General features: G+C 35.7%; 1 protein-coding gene across 1 annotated transcript in view; it reads right to left on the bottom strand.

The window, feature by feature from the left end:
* Positions 1-19,436, bottom strand: part of SLC12A2 (solute carrier family 12 member 2) — a 105,796-nt gene that overhangs the window by 40,904 nt on the left and 45,456 nt on the right. The window contains exons 5-10 of the mRNA XM_034655729.1: positions 15,009-15,148; positions 13,110-13,220; positions 10,928-11,036; positions 8,411-8,538; positions 8,229-8,313; positions 5,492-5,643 (exon numbers count right to left, since the gene is read on the bottom strand). Coding sequence (XP_034511620.1) covers positions 5,492-5,643; positions 8,229-8,313; positions 8,411-8,538; positions 10,928-11,036; positions 13,110-13,220; positions 15,009-15,148 — 725 coding nt within the window. The remainder of the gene's footprint in view (positions 1-5,491; positions 5,644-8,228; positions 8,314-8,410; positions 8,539-10,927; positions 11,037-13,109; positions 13,221-15,008; positions 15,149-19,436) is intronic.

The following is a 19,436-nucleotide window of genomic DNA, read 5'->3' as shown; positions in this document are numbered from 1 at the left end:
TCCACAAACGGACTACACCTTAAATTTGGTTGATGTGTCTCTTAAGTCTTTTTCAATCCACAAGCTCACTGTTTGTTTCCTCTACATTTTATTCTTTTTAGGTCATTGTCCTGTAGAAGCCTCACACCCTGGACTTTGCTGACTGCACTTCTGGCTTGTGTTATTTAACCTGCTGCTCTCACCTCTGTATTTCTAATCAACTGATAGACACAGACAGGTGATCAGACTGAAGTACAAACTTATTGGCAGGAATATTTCAAGATGATACAATACACTTCTGTCAGGTAGGTTCTTTCTTTCTGTGTTTTTTTTTTCTTTTTTGACATTAAGGTAGTAGATTGGTACTGTGGTTATGGTTTTTCTTTTTAAAAAGAGATCTTAAATATTAAAGCTAAATGTGGAAATATTTCTACCTGAAAGGATCTAAGTCTATGATCGGTCTTTAAATAATCTGGGAAGTAGGAAGTTGTAAATAAAACAAAGTCAACCAAGCACTGGTGATTGGTAAAGCTGGAAAATGTATGTTAAATTTCACTGCTTTCTCAATCTTCATACATGTTCAAACATTTCCCTAATGAAGTTTTAAAAAAATGGACTGATCACTTAGATCATGAGAAGACAACCAGAAAAATCCAAACTGAGGGGCAAAATTCAAAGTAACTTGCTTGAATTCTTTAAAATATCAATGTCGTGGAAGATTAAAACAGGCAAGCTGGAAAGTCCTAGATTAAAGGATTTTTAAATAACATAATAGCTAAATGCCATGCGTGACCTAGATTGCATCTTGGATTTAAGAAAAATAGCTGTAAGGGACATTAGTGAAACAAGTGGGGAAAATGAAGATGGAATATACATTTAGATAACAGTATTTTGTCAACATTAAGTTGCTTAAGCGGGATAACTACACTGTGCTCATATAGAATATCTCAAAAACTTCAAACTGACGGACATTTTATGATGTGTTTAATTCATTCTCATATGGTTGAGGAGAAAAAGACTATACATATATACAAAGATAAAGCAATGGGGTAAAATACAAACAACTAGTAAATTTAAGTGAAGGGACAGGTATACAGGTATTCACTGCACTGTTCCTTTACATTTTTGAAAACTGTGAAAAAATAAAATTGAGGTGGAAAAGATGTCTGGTGGATTCCGGTACTGTCAACTTGACCCATCATTATAAATTTCACCAGTAGTGAACAGTGACCATCACCTAAATTCATTACTTCTTTAGGAGAGATTTACTTTTCATATACATATAATACACACACACACACACACGCACATATATATATACATATAGTATATATATACATTAATATATATGTGTGTGTGTATATGTGTGTGTGTGTGTGTGTGTGTATATATAAAGATTACTTATTTGAAAGAGAGAGAAAGAGAGAGAGCACCAAGTGGGGGGAAGGGCAGCGGGAGAGGGAGAAAGAGAACATTAAGCAGCCTCCCTGCCCAGCTTGGAGCCCTATGCAGGGCTCCATTTCACAACACTGAGATCATGACTTGAGCCAAAATCAAGAGGTGGAAGCTTAACCGACTAAGCTACCCAGGCAGCCCTGCTTTTCATTTATACTGACCAAGACCATGTGCCAACTGACACCAAGGAGATAAGGAAATTGGGTTTAAGGTGTTAGTGATTATTTTACACCTGACTGTAATTTGATACTTTAAACCAGATGTAAAGTAAACTATAGGCACAGTTCCTGGCCATAATGCATTAATCTGGTTACCAGTGTACATAATTCCACCTTGTTCCATTTAATATCTCCCCCTGTATCTTTCAAAAGACTCAGTGTTAATAATGAAGAATACATTAAAGGGTGTTAATCAACATTAGCACTGTCCTCTCTAAGCATTTCAAGGAGAAAAAAAAATCTTGAAAAGATGATTTTCTATTCAACCCTTTAGTAACAATATGGTTAGGTATATGCCATGTGTTTTTCACAATCACTGTTTTTCACAGCTATTTATACCAGATTAGCATTGCCAATCCTGTCTATAGGGAAGGAGATTAGAAAGGACACATAAGATGGACCAAGAGAAAAATGAGCGGACTTGATTTCAGCTATATATACTTATCAAGCACAAAATTCCATGCCTGTCTATAATGAGCTCAAAGATAAGGGCAAAGACAGGAGATAAATGAAGAGAGAAAGCAAGGAACAGAGAACATGACGCATTGCTGGATTAAGGCAAACAGACACGACAAGCATTGTATGTACCCATAACCTTCCATCTGTCAAGTTTTGAGGAAAAAGTACATTTTCTCTTCTTCCATCATCTCTGAACTGAGGTAAATAATGCTCTACGCTTAGCATCTCTAAACAGTATGCTTCTAGAAATTTTCCAAGTTTCTTGTTTTCTAGTTATATATTTACTCAATAACTTCTGCATTTCCCACCATTTAGCAATAAAATATGAGTGGCAAGGACAATGATAATAAATGTAAATAATGGTAACACCAGTGTTGTCCAGAACACAGAGTGGAAACGAAGATAACAAAAACAGGTCTTCTCTCTGGTAAGGGGGAAAAAGACAAAAGTCCAATAAAAGGTAGAATAGTGGCAAGTAAAATGAATGGTAAGATTCTGTATGGGTGTTTGTGTGTGTGTTCATGACTTGTGGTTTAAGAAAATCTTCATGGAACTGGGTCTCCTTTAAAGCAGGCAGATTTGGACAAAAGTAAAGAAAAAAGCAGGTGCATTCCCAGCAGAGTAAAGCACCAAAACAAAACAAAACAAGCCCAAGAGAGTAGGGTAAGCATGTATGCATGTGTATGTACAAGCTCAGTGCGGATAGAAGGCAGTGGGATGTAAGTCTGGGTGTGAAGGATTTTGACTGAGAGAGCAAACAGGTTCACAATGTTTGTTAAGCAATGGTGGGTTAAAGGTTTCAGAGGACACGAAAATGAACAACTACATTCAGAAACATTAAGACTATATATGTAAATTTAAAAATTTAAGACCAGTAAGGTGACCAAGATCCCTTTTCCTCCTGAGTATGAAAAGTCCGTTACATGCAAAACAGTGTGATCAAGTATTGCTTTATATAGATTTCAATATCAGACTCTAAATTACAGGCTCCTCAGATATGCTCTATACACCATTCTTCATTCACCAAATGACAAGCAATTTGTATTTTTACAGTATTTTTTCCATTTAGTCTTACTTTAGAAAGCATTTAAAAAAATTTTTTTTAATTTATTTAGTTTTATTAGAAAAGCAGCTTTACGTAAACCAAACTTTAATGAGTCCATACCGGACTTGATGAAGACAACACACTTTTGTATTTTAAGGTAACAACAAAGAAATCTGATTGGCATTTTCAGTCACTGGGCAGAGATCAACATTTGCACTTTTCATACACAATATCAATGTCAGAACTGGCCTGAATCATTAGCTGGATATGAATACTTTCTTTCATTCCTAAGACTATGCCTAGTCTTGTGACTAGAACAAACAAACTTCTATTACATAATTGGGCTCAATATTTATAACCACTGAAAATGCAGTCAATTGCTTAAAACAGAAAATTTACAAAAAGGCATTAAAAATTTAAGTCACAAATTTTATTACAAAATTTAAGTATTCTACATAAAATGTATATTGTTCTAGAATACAGTAAACTCTCAATTATTCTGTTTATGTTTACACTAAACTGTAAAAACATTAGAATCAAAATTTTTAGTTTTCACTTTGAATTAGTATAATCCTCTCCGTAAACACCCATAATTGTTACAAAAATTTCATTTTGGTTTCAGAACCTTAGAGAGGTAATAATAAAAAGGAGAAAGATTGATATTCTCTAACTATTGGACAAGTAGTATTATCTTTTACATAGCTCATATGTTCTAAAAGGTCACAAACTTTCAAGCGTCCATTAAGAATTTAATTCTAGGGGCGCCTGGGTGGCACAGCGGTTAAGCGTCTGCCTTCGGCTCAGGGCGTGATCCTGGCGTTGTGGGATCGAGCCCCACATCAGGCTCCTCTGCTATGAGCCTGCTTCTTCCTCTCCCACTCCCCCTTCTTGTGTTCCCCCTCTCGCTGGCTGTCTCTATCTCTGTCAAATAAATAAATAAAATCTTTAAAAAAAAAAAAAAAGACTTGTCATTATAAAAAAAAAAAAAGAATTTAATTCTATTGTTCAATGGGGGTTTAGCACAGCATGACTACATGGCCTTATCTAACTATTAACACAATTGATACCAATATTTTTTTTAAAAGGGAAGTTATAGTATAAAGCAATTATGAAGACACCTCAAATTAGAAAACTGAATTCATTTCACTGAGTACTGAACTCATTTAAAATACTTAAGGGGTGGCCTGCCTGGCTCAATTGGTGGAACATGCAACTCTGGACCTTGGGGTTGTGAGTTCAAGCCCCACACTGGGTGTGGAGATTACTTGAAAGAAAATCCTTAAAAAAATAATACTCTAAATAAAAATGAAATACTTAGGTCTAAATCTAACAAAACACGTCGAGTACTTGTATTCTGAAAACTACACAATGCTGATGAAAGAAACCAAAGAAGATCTAAATAAACAGAGAAACATACTGAGTTCATGGACTGGAACACTCAACAAAGTGAACATGTCAATTCTCCCCAAATTGATACATAAGTTTAATACGTTCCTATCAAAATCCTAGCAGGACTTTTTGTGGATAAACATTATTCTGAAATGTATATAAAAAAGCAAAAGGAACTAAAATAGCTGAAACAATTCTGAAAAAGGATGAAGTGGGAGGAATCAATCTACTTGACTTCAAGACTTATCACGTAACTACTCTAAACAAGAATGGATGATACTGGTGGACTGATAGATGGAAATGCCAAAAGAATGGATCAGAGAATCCAGAAATAGACCCAACAAATATGACCATGTGTGAGATGCTTCCTTGCTTTCTGAAGCTATACACTACGTACATATACTATATATTATACCCGATCATAAAAGGGTTACCTTCGGGAGCCCTTTTGCTCTCGAACAGCTTCAGATTTTACCCTTTCAATATTTATCTATTTGCCCAATTATTTATCTACAGACTTTCCAAACAGCTATTTGGGTCACGTAACTACTCTAAACAAGAATGGATGATACTGGTGGACTGATAGATGGAAATGCCAAAAGAATGGATCAGAGAATCCAGAAATAGACCCAACAAATATGACCATGTGTGAGATGCTTCCTTGCTTTCTGAAGCTATACACTACGTACATATACTATATATTATAGCCGATCATAAAAGGGTTACCTTCGGGAGCCCTTTTGCTCTCGAACAGCTTCAGATTTTACCCTTTCAATATTTATCTATTTGCCCAATTATTTATCTACAGACTTTCCAAACAGCTATTTGGGTAAAAAGTGACAATGGTCCTCCCTTCTAAGTGAGTGCTGTACTCTGAATGCTCAGATTTGACAGCAGTCTGACCCCTAGATATACAATGTAGGTATAACATAAACATGAGGCTCACCTGGAAATTGTTCATTAGGCCGTAGTAACAAGGATTGCTTTCACAAGATGAAAAGTCAAAGTTTAATTTGCAGGCTGCAGAAGTACAGTTTGTTAGCTCTGTTACAATAGTGTCATTAACGTTCCCAGTGGCATCTCGAACAACACAAGAACCTGAAGGGCAAGGGACAATAAGAATAAGTAATACAACTAAAATTTATATTCATTTCAAAATTACATATATCTATAAAGGAATTTATGGTACTGACTGAAAATGAACTAGTTAACAGTATTTACATTTTCAGCATTTACAGTTTAAATAGATTTACCCCAAACAGAATTGGAAAAGCATCATGGTCCCCAATATTTAAGTAGTGAAACAAAATCTTACAAAGACTAGTATTTCACACAAGCATACTTAAAAGCCCCACACGTATAGTTGGGGGAAATGGTCATGAGCAAAACTATTTGGTTAAGCAAATATAAAAACACTGTGTGGAAGAGTTCCAAATGGTAGAAATGTTTTCCTGTACTCCAAGTATTTAATATGTGAAACATGCCAAAGATCAGAATTCAGGTAATATCAATCTTCTGTGAAGGGAAACAGTTTGAACATTAATGAATTATAATTCTTTTTAAGCCTTTGGCTCAAGTAATTCTATCCTGATAATAAGACAGTGCGTGATATCTGAGATTTGCTTTAAAATAACCATTGGGGCAGAAGGAAAGAATACAGGTGAAACAAGATTAATCATATACTGTTACTTCTATAACTTTGTTGAAAGTAAGTGATGGTTCATTAGAAAAAGCACTCTACTTTTGTGCAAAATTGAAAACTTCCATACTATGACATTTAAAAAGTTTTCTTGGAAAAAAGCACTTCATCATTTGGAACAACATATGATGTGTAACTTTTCGTAAGTAGCATTCCTTAGACGTTTGAAGCACTTCTACAGTCCTGTCTCATCCTATAGGAGGTAAAAATTATAAACATTGCAGCCAAAAGTGAACAACAAATAGAAAATTAAGTTTGCAACAAGGCAGAATATTTTAATGACTAGACAGACTGTATCAAGTTCTTTTCTTCAAAAATTTCTTCATCTAACTCTCGGAGCAGTGTTTGCAAAACCATGTATCCTTAAAGGTACTTGTGAAACCATCTGGGGTGAGGGGAGAAAAGAGCGCTGTCTATCCTACAGCAGCTATGCTTTTATGTGTTTCCTACTCTGATGTTCTACATCGCAGGCGATGGGGAGAAAAAGGTTCCCTTACTCTGAACCAATTACACATCCATGGCTGTAGACACTGACCCCGCTGCTGAGTGTTTGGGAGGAAGGGCTACTCCTATTGCTCCAAGGGCCAATATGGACAGAAGGAAAGTATGATGGCTCACAGTCAGAGAGACAGATACAAACAGAAAACATTTGGTGTGACTAATTATTTTCCAATTTGAAACATAATCAGTTACATCATTCTTTAAATTAAAACTAAATTTTCTTGAGCCAGAAACTTTTAGGGGAACACAAAAATATTTTTGCTAAATATATATAAGGGATCCAGTTCCACTTTGGGCTCCCACTCAACGGGGAGCCTGCTTCTCCCTTTCCCTCTGTCCCTCCCCCTGCTCATGCTCTCTCTCCTTCTCTCGCTCACTTTCTGTCTCTCAAATAAATTAATAAAATCTTAAAAAAAAATTTGATCTACAGTCACTGCATGTAAATTATATGTAAATCAATACTTACTTTTTCTTGGGAATGTTTCAGCTAAAAAAAAAAAACTACTAAGAGTCTTTAAAGAATTCACTAAAAAACAAAATAAAATCCCTCTTTGCCAGGACAAAATTCTTTAAATCAAATGTCAGTCATCTCTGGTAGGGAATCTCTACGCTTTCACTCCTTCATGTATACAACAGTAATTTAGAGACTGCTTGACCACTTAAGTCCTTTCTAGTTCATTTAAAATGCTATGGTTTCATGAATGCAGGAAAAGGCTGAAAACCAGGTTCCTTCAATTTATTAAGACTTCAGTAACACTTTTCACTCAATATAAAATGTCACGTCTACCAAAATCGGTTTTTTTGGTAAAAAATGCCAAGCTTTGCTTAAATGTCTTCAAACAATCTTCATGTGCAGTAAGATTAGCATGCAAATATAAAATAACCACCATAAATAAAAATATTAAAAATTTTATCAAGATCACAGAGTAAAATGCATTTACTTCTACTATATGAATTGTATTTTCTATAAATTATATCTAAGTCAAATTTAAGAGTTTGCAAAGAAGACTTTACATAATTTTTAATTTACTTTAATTCATAAAGATCCTAGACGAAAAAACAATAGGGCATCTGGGGGTTTAGGTAGTATCTGTAAAATCACTACTAGTTTACTTAAAACTCTTTCTGAATTAAAATATGCAACTCTTTTTTTTTTTTTTTTTAAGATTTTGTTTATTTATTTGACAGAGATAGAGACAGCCAGCGAGAGAGGGAACACAAGCAGGGGGAGTGGGAGAGGAAGAAGCAGGCTCATAGTGGAGGAGCCCGATGTGGGGCTCGATCCCATAACGCCGGGATCACGCCCTGAGCCGAAGGCAGACGCTTAACCGCTGTGCCACCCAGGCGCCCCTAAAATATGCAACTCAAATCTTTTTATTGAAATATTTCTGAAATCAAAAGTTAAAACTATAGTATCATGGAAATAAATATTTAAAGTATATACATCGTGAAATTTCTGAAAGAGAAATATAAGGCGATTTACCTACGGATACTGCAATTCCTATGTAAACCACTGTAGTAATTAAAATGGCTAAGAGTGTTCCTTTGGGTATGGCTGACTGAGGATCCTAGAAGAGAAGAAAAAAATTTTAAGTCTACCTTTAAAAATAAATATATGTATACCATTTTTTATACAAAGTTGATATAGTACTTTGTAATACTTACTGCAAGATCACCTGAGATATTTGCTCCAGCAAGAATACCAGTTGCAGCAGGAAAAAAGATGGCAAACACAGAAAAGAAAGTCTCTTCTTCTCGAAAATCCGGTCCAAAGTTCTCATTAAATATTTCGGCTGTGGAGAACAAAATATCTTTGGTAATTAATGGAAAGCAGATTAGACCATTATAATTTAGGGCATATGTGAGTGTTATGTGTGTTTGATCCCTAGCTTTTCTTCAGTTCAAGTAACTGGTAAACTACTGACTACTTCCTAGTGGAAGCATGGCATTGCCTGTTTTCGTGTATGAGGGAACAGTTTATAATCAAAATGATGATTTGACCTGGGTCATGCCTACTATTTTGTATACCTTATTAATTATGTTTCAAGCACCTCTAACTTGATTGTTATCACTAGTACAAATATCAGTCAAAGCGTGGATAAACTTCTCAATGTCTGGGGTCAGTCAAGGAAACAGGAAAGGAGTAGGAAAATAAAAAACATCATACTAATCTGGAACCTTTTTTTTTTTTCTTACATCCAACTTACATACTATCTGTACAGTTCTCTATTTCCTTGTGGTGATATGCTTAATTTTTGATGCTGAATTATTCACCAGGCTTCCATATAATTTTAGCTAAGGCAAAGTAGGTAAAGTCCCCTTCCATTTTAACAATAATGAAAGCTTCAACTAGTCCTATTGTTTCCATCTATTCTGATGGGCCCTGATACTGGAACAACCATTTAACTGTCATTTATCCATCCATCCATCCATCCATCCATCCATCCATCCCCTGAACAACTACCATGCACCAGGTCTTCTACTGGAGCCATTAAGTATCTCACTACCTTAGTAAAATGAATGAGAAGGCAGCAAAGCAATACCAACCACCAAAAAAGAAAAGTCACATTCTGAAGGATATTTAGATTTATTTACTTCAGACTGAGAAAAACTCAGATATGCTCCTTATACAATATTTATGACTATACTAGGTAACCATGCAAACACTTTTATAAGGTGCCAGGGATCTGGGGGGAAAAAAGGAAATGAAAAATGTGGTTTAGCGGATATTTGCAGCTATTTTTAAATCAACTGAAGTCACAAACAGAAAACATACAATTACTAGGAATATTTTTAGAAATAATCATCTCCTATAATTTTTAACACTTTTTAAAGTTGCAAAAAGAAATGTTCAAAAAAAGTTATAACATAGAAAAATTTAAGTTGTAAGGAGAAGAAATGTCACAAATATAATTTATGAATGCATAAAATATAAAAAAATATCTACTTAAGTGATGCTATTAACTTTCACTTCTGGCATGCCTAGCAAACTCCTCTTCCCCCAATCCAAAAAACCAGAGATTTAAAGTGCAGTTTAGAAGTAGGTATGAGCACTTGTAATAAGAACAGATATCACACTATCGACCCAGGACCAGCAGGTACAAATACTGGGTGAGTGTCACTGGTTAAGGTATAAACCTTGAAACAATTCCTGTCGGAAAACTAAACTACCCATGCAGCTAAGTCAGTGTCTGAGAGAAGCCAAACCAGTGCTACTCGCAAATGATCAAGGACCGTATGTTGTTAACTGTGAGCAAGAAGATTAGGAAGCTTACACCAGAATGTAAACCAACTAGGTCTCTAGGATCCACAGTTCAGGTCAGCTGATTTTTTCCCCCCAGTAAGACTTGGTGAAGGAAGAAGTGCACTGATGTACATTCTGTATCTTTTCACAGATCTGTATGAGTAGCTCTGGGCTGAACAACTGGGGAGTACTGCAGGTAGACCTCTTCCTCTCGGGCTGCAAGGAGATTCTTGAGTTGTTTTTTGTCAACTGAAGACACATCTGTTACCCTAAGTGGTACACCTCTCTGATGCTTATGCAAGTGTTCTTTCCTGCTGCATTTCACCCTGTGCAGATACAGGTGCAGAGTGGTTCCATGAGATGGGAAGTGGGGGATGGTGATGGGGGGCAGATACAGATACAGACTTAAGGAAATAACAAACGACAAGTAAATTTCACCAGCAGGGACAATCAGAGGCAGAATGAAAAGGGTCACAAAGATGAAAACTGTGGAAAATCCTCACAATGTATACTGCAAACTGTAGAAAAACTGAAGTTGCCATTATACCATGAGTATTTCCTTCACAGGTACTTTTACTGTTGTGTTGAAATACAACTAAAAGAATGGAAAAACCATGTGAGCATAAAAGTCACCATTTCAGTTACAAATTCCCAAAATAACAGAGAACAAGGGCGCGTTTCCTCAGAAGCACTGATTTTTCTACATTCTATCATCTTTTGAGGCTAAGAATGAAAAACAGAAGATGTAAATAAAAGTGGTATTTTACTCTGACCGTAACATACATAAAGGAGACAATACTAAATTGGATGGTCAATTAGTGTGAGTCACTCCTCCAAAATCAATTATATTACGAATTATCTACAATGTACTAACTTTGTTTACTAATAAAATGCTACAACATGCACCTTTAAAAAGAGAGTCTATCTTTTTTACTTACATTTATAACCAAAGAAACCTTTGGGCTTCTTGCTGTCCAATGGGATAAATGTTCCTATGACGAAATCAGCAATAGCAAGTAGTAGAATCACCAAGAGAACAATCTGAGCCTGGAATTTTAAACATGAAAAACCAAAATCAGCTCTCTCATGTCTCTACACTGATTCAGTTTCACTACCGTGTAACTTCTGTGACTGAAGGGATTTGTCTTGTTTTCCCAGTGCCTCAAAAAATCAAAAAGCTTTTTGAGGTGCTCAATAAACTTACACTACATGAGCAACCTTTAAAGAACTATCCTAAAATGTTCAATAGACTGGGGAAAAAAGGATAGCCTAAGTAAGGATTTTTTTTTTTAAAGATTTTATTTATTTATTCGACAGAGAGAGAGACAGCCAGCGAGAGAGGGAACTCAAGCAGGGGGAGTGGGAGAGGAAGAAGCAGGCTCCCAGCAGAGGAGCCTGACGTGGGGCGATCCCGTAACGCCGGGATCACGCCCTGAGCCGAAGGCAGACGCTTAACCGCTGTGCCACCCAGGCGCCCCCTAAGTAAGGATATTGCCAGATATTTTTGAAATGACTTAAAGATATGCATGCCATCCCACAAATCACAAAGCACTATAAATTCCACAACACTGTAGGCTTTTCAACCTTTATCATTATTTACTGCCCCCTCCAATGGAAGTACCATCTTGACATGGGGAACGTATTTGCTACAAACAAAAGTTTTACACCACGTTCAAACACAATGTTGAATGTCTGACAGCCACAGGAAAAGAAGAATAAGTACAGAAAGAAGACAATATCCAGGTGGAGGATTAAAGTAGCAATGGGACTGGAAGGAACAATCTATGAGAACTCCCATCTCTCCTCCTGCTCTCTTTTTGTTTTAGTGAGATGTAACTGACATGTAATAATCTATCAGTTTCTGATGTACCACACAATTCAATATTTATACACACGTAATTGTAAAGTGATCACTACAATAAGTCTAGTTAATATCCATGACCATACGTCATTTAAAAATTGTTTTTTCTTGTGATGAGAACTTTTAAGATCTACTCTTTTAAAAAAGCAACTTTCAAATATGCAATACAGTATTAACTATAGTCACCATGCTGTACAGTACATCCCTGTGACATTTATTTGATAACTGCAATTTTATACATTTGACTCCCTTCACTGTTTTGCCCCCTTCCCCCACCTCTCCTCCTCCACTCTTCACCTTGCAATACAATTAGGCAGATACTCATGAAAACCTGTGTCATCCATCGGAATAAAAACTGCTTAAATGCTAATCCTGTCCCAGGTAGTATGAAATTCTATTCTTTTCAGTCAAGTCAAATGGTTAAAAGTGTAAGTAAATGATTTAATTATATGCTAATTGTATACTAATGACTTAAAAAACAACCTTGGCAAAAATATTCTTTCCAGCCTTCCTAATTTTTGATCTGGTAAATATTATCATGGTTCATATATAGCAGAAATATGTGCTCTTACATGATTTATAAAAGGAAACATGAAGACCCCTAGAAGGACTTGGACACCCTCAGCAGGATCTTTCTGGATATGCATTAGTCAGGAAAACAGAGCTGTACGGAGGAATATTCTCTCAAAGACACAGCAACAACGCCGGGTGCTCTGCCTACAGGTTAACATGTGACTTCAGCAATTTTCCCCAGAAACACTGGCCCTGGCTTTGGTAGCCATGATTTCTGAGACTTCAACAGCAAGGAGCAAGATGAGCTTCTGTAATCTCTTAGGGGCAATAAACGTCAAGTTATTGACGTTTATTGCCCCTGTGTTTATTTTAGAAATTGAATTGTTAAATGAATTACAAAACCCAGAGTTTAATTTGGGCTACCTAACATATTGACCTGAGTGATTCTAAATAACTTAAATCAAGATTAAGGGAGGGGAGGGGAAAGGATGGGAAGGGAGAGGGGGCAGGAAGTTCAAAGTTAGAAAGTACTGTGTTTAAGTGGATGCTAGACTGACAGTTATCTCCACACATTCCTTGCCTTGTCAGATAGAAAATATCTGATAAATAAACTTCTCTGAAAACGGCCACTTAAGGAATATTCGAAATCTAAAAATATTACCACACTTTAGAGTGGTCCCTAAACAAAAGCTTTAAAAGTTCATATGTTAAATATGTACAGATAGTCCAATGAGTTCATTACTTACTTTTGCTTCCCACTCCATTCCAGCCACTGAGATACCTAAAAGGATCACCACCGTAATGGCTCCAATAATGCGGATATCATTGATTTCATCTATCATAAGTATGGAATGTTCCTAGAAAAACAGAATTATAAATGTAATGAACAATTTTTGCTATTCGGATAAACTCTTTAACTCTTTTGGAAACATTACAGAGACATCAGAATTTCTTACACGAAGAAGTGGAATAAATGCCAATGTAAGGAATGAATAGGGAGGCCTAAGAAAAAGGAATAAATAACTATGTGCTATTGAGGCACTATTCAAGAAACTCAAGACATCAAACCTATAATCTAATAATGCTATATTTAATACAGACTCAATAATCAAAAATGAAATCGCTAACAAGCAAATAAGGCAAAATCATAATATGCCTAAGCAGGACTCGCAGTATTTTTTAAAGCAATATATTTCGTATTACTGTGATTAGCCAATTCAAGTTTTTAATGGTCTTTTATGCTGCGTAAGAAAAAGAGATGAACGCACGTTTATGCAGTTGTCCAAACACACACACTGTTCGCACTCTAACAAGCACAAATATTTGTGGTTTAATATCAGTGACATTAAAAACATGCTAAATTAAATAACGAAAGAATATTAACTCTTAATAGTTATACTTTTGCTTTCTTACAGCCCTTGCTTTTCCCCATCCCTTAGGCCTATCCAGAGGTCAATGCCAATATCAGTGCCAGTCCCTCTCTGACCCTACATCTCCTAATGGATGGCATACGACCACAGAAGAAGAGTTACAACCTAAGCTAGGGTGAACAGCTACAGGGGTCTCTCAGGTCTGCTTTCAGTTAATAACGCTGAATCCTATTTCATTTCTACTGCTTTAACTACACACATCCCAATGACTCTTTTCAAACAAATCCTCTTCTAAACTCCAGAGCAGTGTTATCGACTACTGCCTGGCAAGCTCTATTTGGATATACCTCTGGTTCTTCCAATCAGACATCCCAAACTACACTGTCCTGTGCTGCTATTTCACAGTGAATGCCATTACCCTCCACTTAAACCTCCAACTCAGAAATCTATATATTTATATATAAATCTATACACTATCTCTCTCTATATATATCTATATATAAACCTGAAATCCTCCTTTCTCTTTCTCTAATTTCCCATATCCCAGTAATCTTCAAGTCCACTCATTTAACATTTTTAAAATCTCTCCAGTTCACCCATACATCTTCCAGCCACACTGGTCAATTGTTTGAATGTATGCCACCATCCCTTCCCCAGGATAGCTACAACTTTCTAAATGGTCTCCCTCTCCACCTGTGATCCCTCAGATCCATGCTCTATACTGTGGTCAGGTGTTTCTTCAAGCCCCAATCTGATCATGATCCAGCCCCTAACTCCAACTGAGATTTAGACCCCAATTTAACAGCAAACAATACCTTCCTGATTTGACCCTTTCTTCCCTCTCTAGTCTTAAATTTCTATCTCGTGCTTCAATCACATAGAAATATTTACAGAATTTCTTTAAAAACACACCATACTCTACCCCTTCCAGGCTTTTGTTTCCTTTTCTCCCCATTCCCTTCACAACACACCCCACCTCTCCCACTTGCTTGCTAACACCTAGATCCCCTTCCTTGGAAAACCCTTACTCACACTCCTTTGTGACCCTTCTTCCTGGGTGGGAGTAAGTTAAGTGATTACCCTTTGTGTTGCCAAGGTCTCCTACAACTACCTACTTCTGAAAATGTATCATCATTACTTTGTCTATCTTCTACACTAAACTTCTTGAAGTACATGTTTTGTGTCCATCACTGCTTTCTTAGGATCCAAAACAGGGAGTGGCACCTAAGCCCTCAATAAAGATTTGGGAAACCAATGTCTAGGAGCGGAAATTACCTTAAGCAACTCCACCACAGTTTCTGCAAATCCAACCACGTACATAGCAACTGCAACAGCATTGGCAAAAGCGAAGATCAGTCCAATTGCACCACCAAATTCTGGCCCTAGACTTCTAGATATTAAATAATATGCTCCTCCTAAAGAAAAGGAAAAAAAAAACCAAAAATACTCAAGTTAGGAATTTAAATGTCAAACAATCCTTTTAATTACACAAAAGAGTTCAGAAAGCACATGCCTCCAGTAAGCACAACTGTCAAATTAATAAGCAAGTGGGTGAGCATATTTTCAAGAAGAAACATCCCCAAAGAATTCTTTACAACCCACTTCATTCATTAACAGTTCTCAACACCCTGAGAATTCATCCCATACCAAATATAAAATCATCCGGCTTTTTAAATCCCTATTCCCTCTTCTAAAGCTTAGACCTAGAATGGACAAAAGCCGCCTGTTCGTATTCATAGATACCAATATCATCTCCTAATGGTTTTAATCTTAATGTAACTTTTAAAATCACAGTTGAGATAATTTCAATAACCTAAATTGGTATGGTAATTTGTGGGTAACATGAATACTAAGACTCAAAAAAATTTCCCAAGAAATTGCAAAGAACAGCAAGCATAAGGTGATATCCTAAATAGGTACAATTAATATTTTAATAAATCCTGCCTAATGCAACAGTCAACAAGGACATTAAATGAACTATCACGAAACAAGTATTTTTCTAACTTAAATATTAATCAGTATTATGATTTTGAGTCAATCTAATGCTTACTTGGAATCTCTTAGAATTCTCTTAAAATTCTAATTTATTTCTGGCCTCTGAGTTATAATCAAACTTAGTTTTAATAATAATGAAGTTACATAAAATTATATACATTTTTTTAAGATACTGACGAATTGTTTAATTCTTAAGACCATGTGATGAGGGACAGCTAAATGTCTCAGTCAGTTAAGCGTCTGCCTTCAGCTCAGGTCATGATCCCAGGGTCTTGGGATTGAGCCTCACATCAAGCTCCCTGCTCAGCGGGAGCCTGCTTCTCCCTCTACCTGCTGCTGCTCCCGCCTGTGTTTTTTTTTTTCTCTCTCTCACTGCCCTGACAAATAAATAAATAAAGTCTTAAAAAAAAAAAAAAGACCATATATTGAAATGCCATTTAACAGCTTGGTATTTCTCCTGTTCCCCCAGTATAATGAAGACATATACAATAAAAAATCCTATAGTTCAATAAAGTACTAAGTGTGCAAACTTCATTTTGGTAATACTCTAATACATTTTTATACTTACTTCTATCAACTATCTAAAAATATTCTACACTTTAAATCCATCCACCCAAAACTTCCTTAGTTACTTATTTCACCAATTAATAATTTCAACCCCCTTGGAAATCCTCAAGAAATAAATGCAACCTGATCATTTGATATGATTGGTCTTATGGTTTTTAATCAGATGAAATGGCTTAGGAATTTCCCAGATATATTTTTGAACACTGAAAAATTCTAATGGACTTATATAAGGACAAATTTTTTATATCAAATAAAGATCTTCACATAAGACATTAAATCCATTATAATTAATCACAAGGAAAATCCCTGGAATACTCTGATATCAAGACTATATTTAACGTATATATTCACAAAATTGATTTAAACTATTTCATTTAATGTCAATACCCACAATGAATTACATATTGTTTATCCTGACTTCACAGATGAGAAAATTAGGTCACTATGAAAGGTTAAGTGAAATCCGGATAGAGCCTTGGCATCTGGCTCCCTGCTCAGTGGGGAGTCTGCTTCTCCCTCTGACCCTTCCCCTCTGCTCCTGTGCTCTGGCTTGCTCTCTCTCTCAAATAAATAAATAAAATCTTAAAAAAAAAAAGAAGAAATCTTTCAATGACTCATGTTTCAACAATTGACAATTTAAACTTGAGAATGAGGGGCGCCTGCATGGCTCAGTCAGTTAAGTGTCTGACAGACTTTGGCTCAGTCATGATCTCAGGGTCCTGGGATCTAACCCAAGTTAGGCTCCCTGCAGTGGGGAGTCCACTTCTCCCTCTCCCCTGCTCTTCCCCCCACTCATGCTCACTCGCTTTCTCAAATAAATAAATAAAATCTTAAAAAAAAAAAAAACTTGAGAACGCGAAACATCACCAATAGAACCTATAAAAACAAAGAATTCATTCATGATGTGCTTTAGTTTTGATTTCAAGTCTTTTAATTACTAAGAAGAAAATATACATATCTTAAGGTGCATTTAATACGGCAAAACATAACGGGAAGGGGAAATTCACCTTGGGAATGATGACTATAAGTAGGCAAATTCTGACATTTCAAAACTATTTTTAAATCTTCTACACTTTAAAATACCTAAAACTGAAAGCCTCACACCTAGTTTTGTTATTTTTTAAAAGATTTGTATTTTTTTCCAATAAAGAGTGCATGGATAACAAATCTAAGAGTATCTGCTAATCTCACTACACTTTTGATAGAAAGCAAACATTTTCTGCTTTGTTTCACTTCTACTCCTCCTTCCTAGAGGCAATCAGTTTTAAAAGCCGTTTTCTTTCTTTTTTTTTTTTTATTTTCATCAAAATCAAAAGATAGTATTAAACACTTGGAGAGACCGGTCCGGTATTTTTACAAACAAGCATAAAGTAGGTATTTATCTTGAATATAAAATTTCTATTTTGCTAAAAATTACATTTTACTTAATTCTAGCTAAATACTATTCTCATTTCCATTTTACATATGACAAAATCAAGGCTTAGAGAGGTTAGGTAAGTTGACCAAGGTCATAAAACCAGCCAGGGAAGCATTGGGCTTAAACTCAGAGTGATTATCATACAATATGCATAACAAAAATCAGTCTTTTTGTTATCACTGAAATGAGGACAAGACTAATGAAGAATTATGAGTGATTAAAAGGCATCAACAGACAACAGTAACTACTTTCTTTAAAAAAATAAAAATCGATTCGTCAGGCAAACACAGAAGTTAATGTTGAAAAAAAGTTCCTCATGGGTTTCATAATATGGCCATAAACTACTGCATCTCCTGAGTGTAGAGGACATAAATGAGTCAGACACCAGAGGACTAAGTAATGATACTATATACACTAGGTTCCATTTTTACTACATATTGATTTGGGGATATAAGTCCCTATAGCTCTTGTGAAATTTCACATCAATAACCAAAACCGTAAGTTAATCAAGAGCCTAAGATTAACAATGGATTATTGGCCATAAAATAAGTGTCAGTGACTTTCAAAGATCTGAAATGGTACAGTGAATACTACTGACAACAACAGAATTAAATTAAATGTATGGAAGATCCCTAATACCTGCAAATTAAGCAACATATTTTAAGTAACCCACTGTAAAGAATAAGCCACAGGGAAGTTAAAAAGTATTTTTAATGAATGATAATGAAAATACAGCATATCAAAATTAGTGGGATATGCCTAAAGCAGAAATTACAGAGCAACTTATTCAAATGTTTGTATTAAAATGATATAAAATCAATGATCTAATAAGCTAGAAAAAAGAGGGGCGCCTGGGTGGCACAGCGGTTGGGCATCTGCCTTCAGCTCAGGGCGTGATCCCGGCGTTATGGGATCAAGCCCCACATCAGGCTCCTCTGTTATGAGCCTGCTTCTTCCTCTCCCACTCCCCCTGCTTGTGTTCCCTCTCTTGCTGGCTGTCTCTATCTCTGTCAAATAAATAAATAAAATCTTAAAAAAAAAAGAAGCTAGAAAAAAGAGTAAATAAAAGAGAGACAAAGTAATAAAAAAGAACAGGAACCACTGATACAAAAAAACAATAAAGGAAAATAAAGCCAAAAGTTGTTTTCAAAAACATTAACAAAACTGGTAGACAATGAACAAGACAAGAACAAAAAAGGAAACAAACCAAATCACTAATGAAAAAAGGGATATATAATTATAAATCCCACAGTCACTAAGAAGTTAAAAGGTAATACAATAAATTTATTGCAATGAAACACAACTCAGACGAAATGGATGCCCAAACTGTGGTAAGAACCGGAAAGTGACAAAATCCTATACCTAGCTAAGAAATTAAATTTGTAATAAAAACCTCCATACACACAAATACACACACACATTCAAAAAAACTACAAGCCTAGATACCTTCACTGAAAAGGAGGAGAAAAGATCAATCTTAAATTCTTTCAGAAAAAAAAGAGGAAGAGGAAATGCTGGCCAAGATCCCTTTTAAAATGAGCATAATCCTGATACCAAAATCTGACAAAGGTTATTAGAAAGAAAGAAGATTTCAGATGAATACTTCTCAGGATCATAGACTCAAAAATCCTTAACAAAATGTTAGCAAATAAAATGTTGCAGAAAGCATATCTCTGAGCAAGTGGGGCTTATCCCACAAATGCTAGGCTAAGATTCAAAAACCC

The sequence above is a fragment of the Ailuropoda melanoleuca genome, chromosome 3, assembly GCF_002007445.2.
Source record: "Ailuropoda melanoleuca isolate Jingjing chromosome 3, ASM200744v2, whole genome shotgun sequence".
Lineage (NCBI taxonomy): Eukaryota > Metazoa > Chordata > Mammalia > Carnivora > Ursidae > Ailuropoda > Ailuropoda melanoleuca.
Note: the sequence above shows the minus strand (reverse complement) of the source record. Positions and strands in the feature narration are given on the sequence as shown.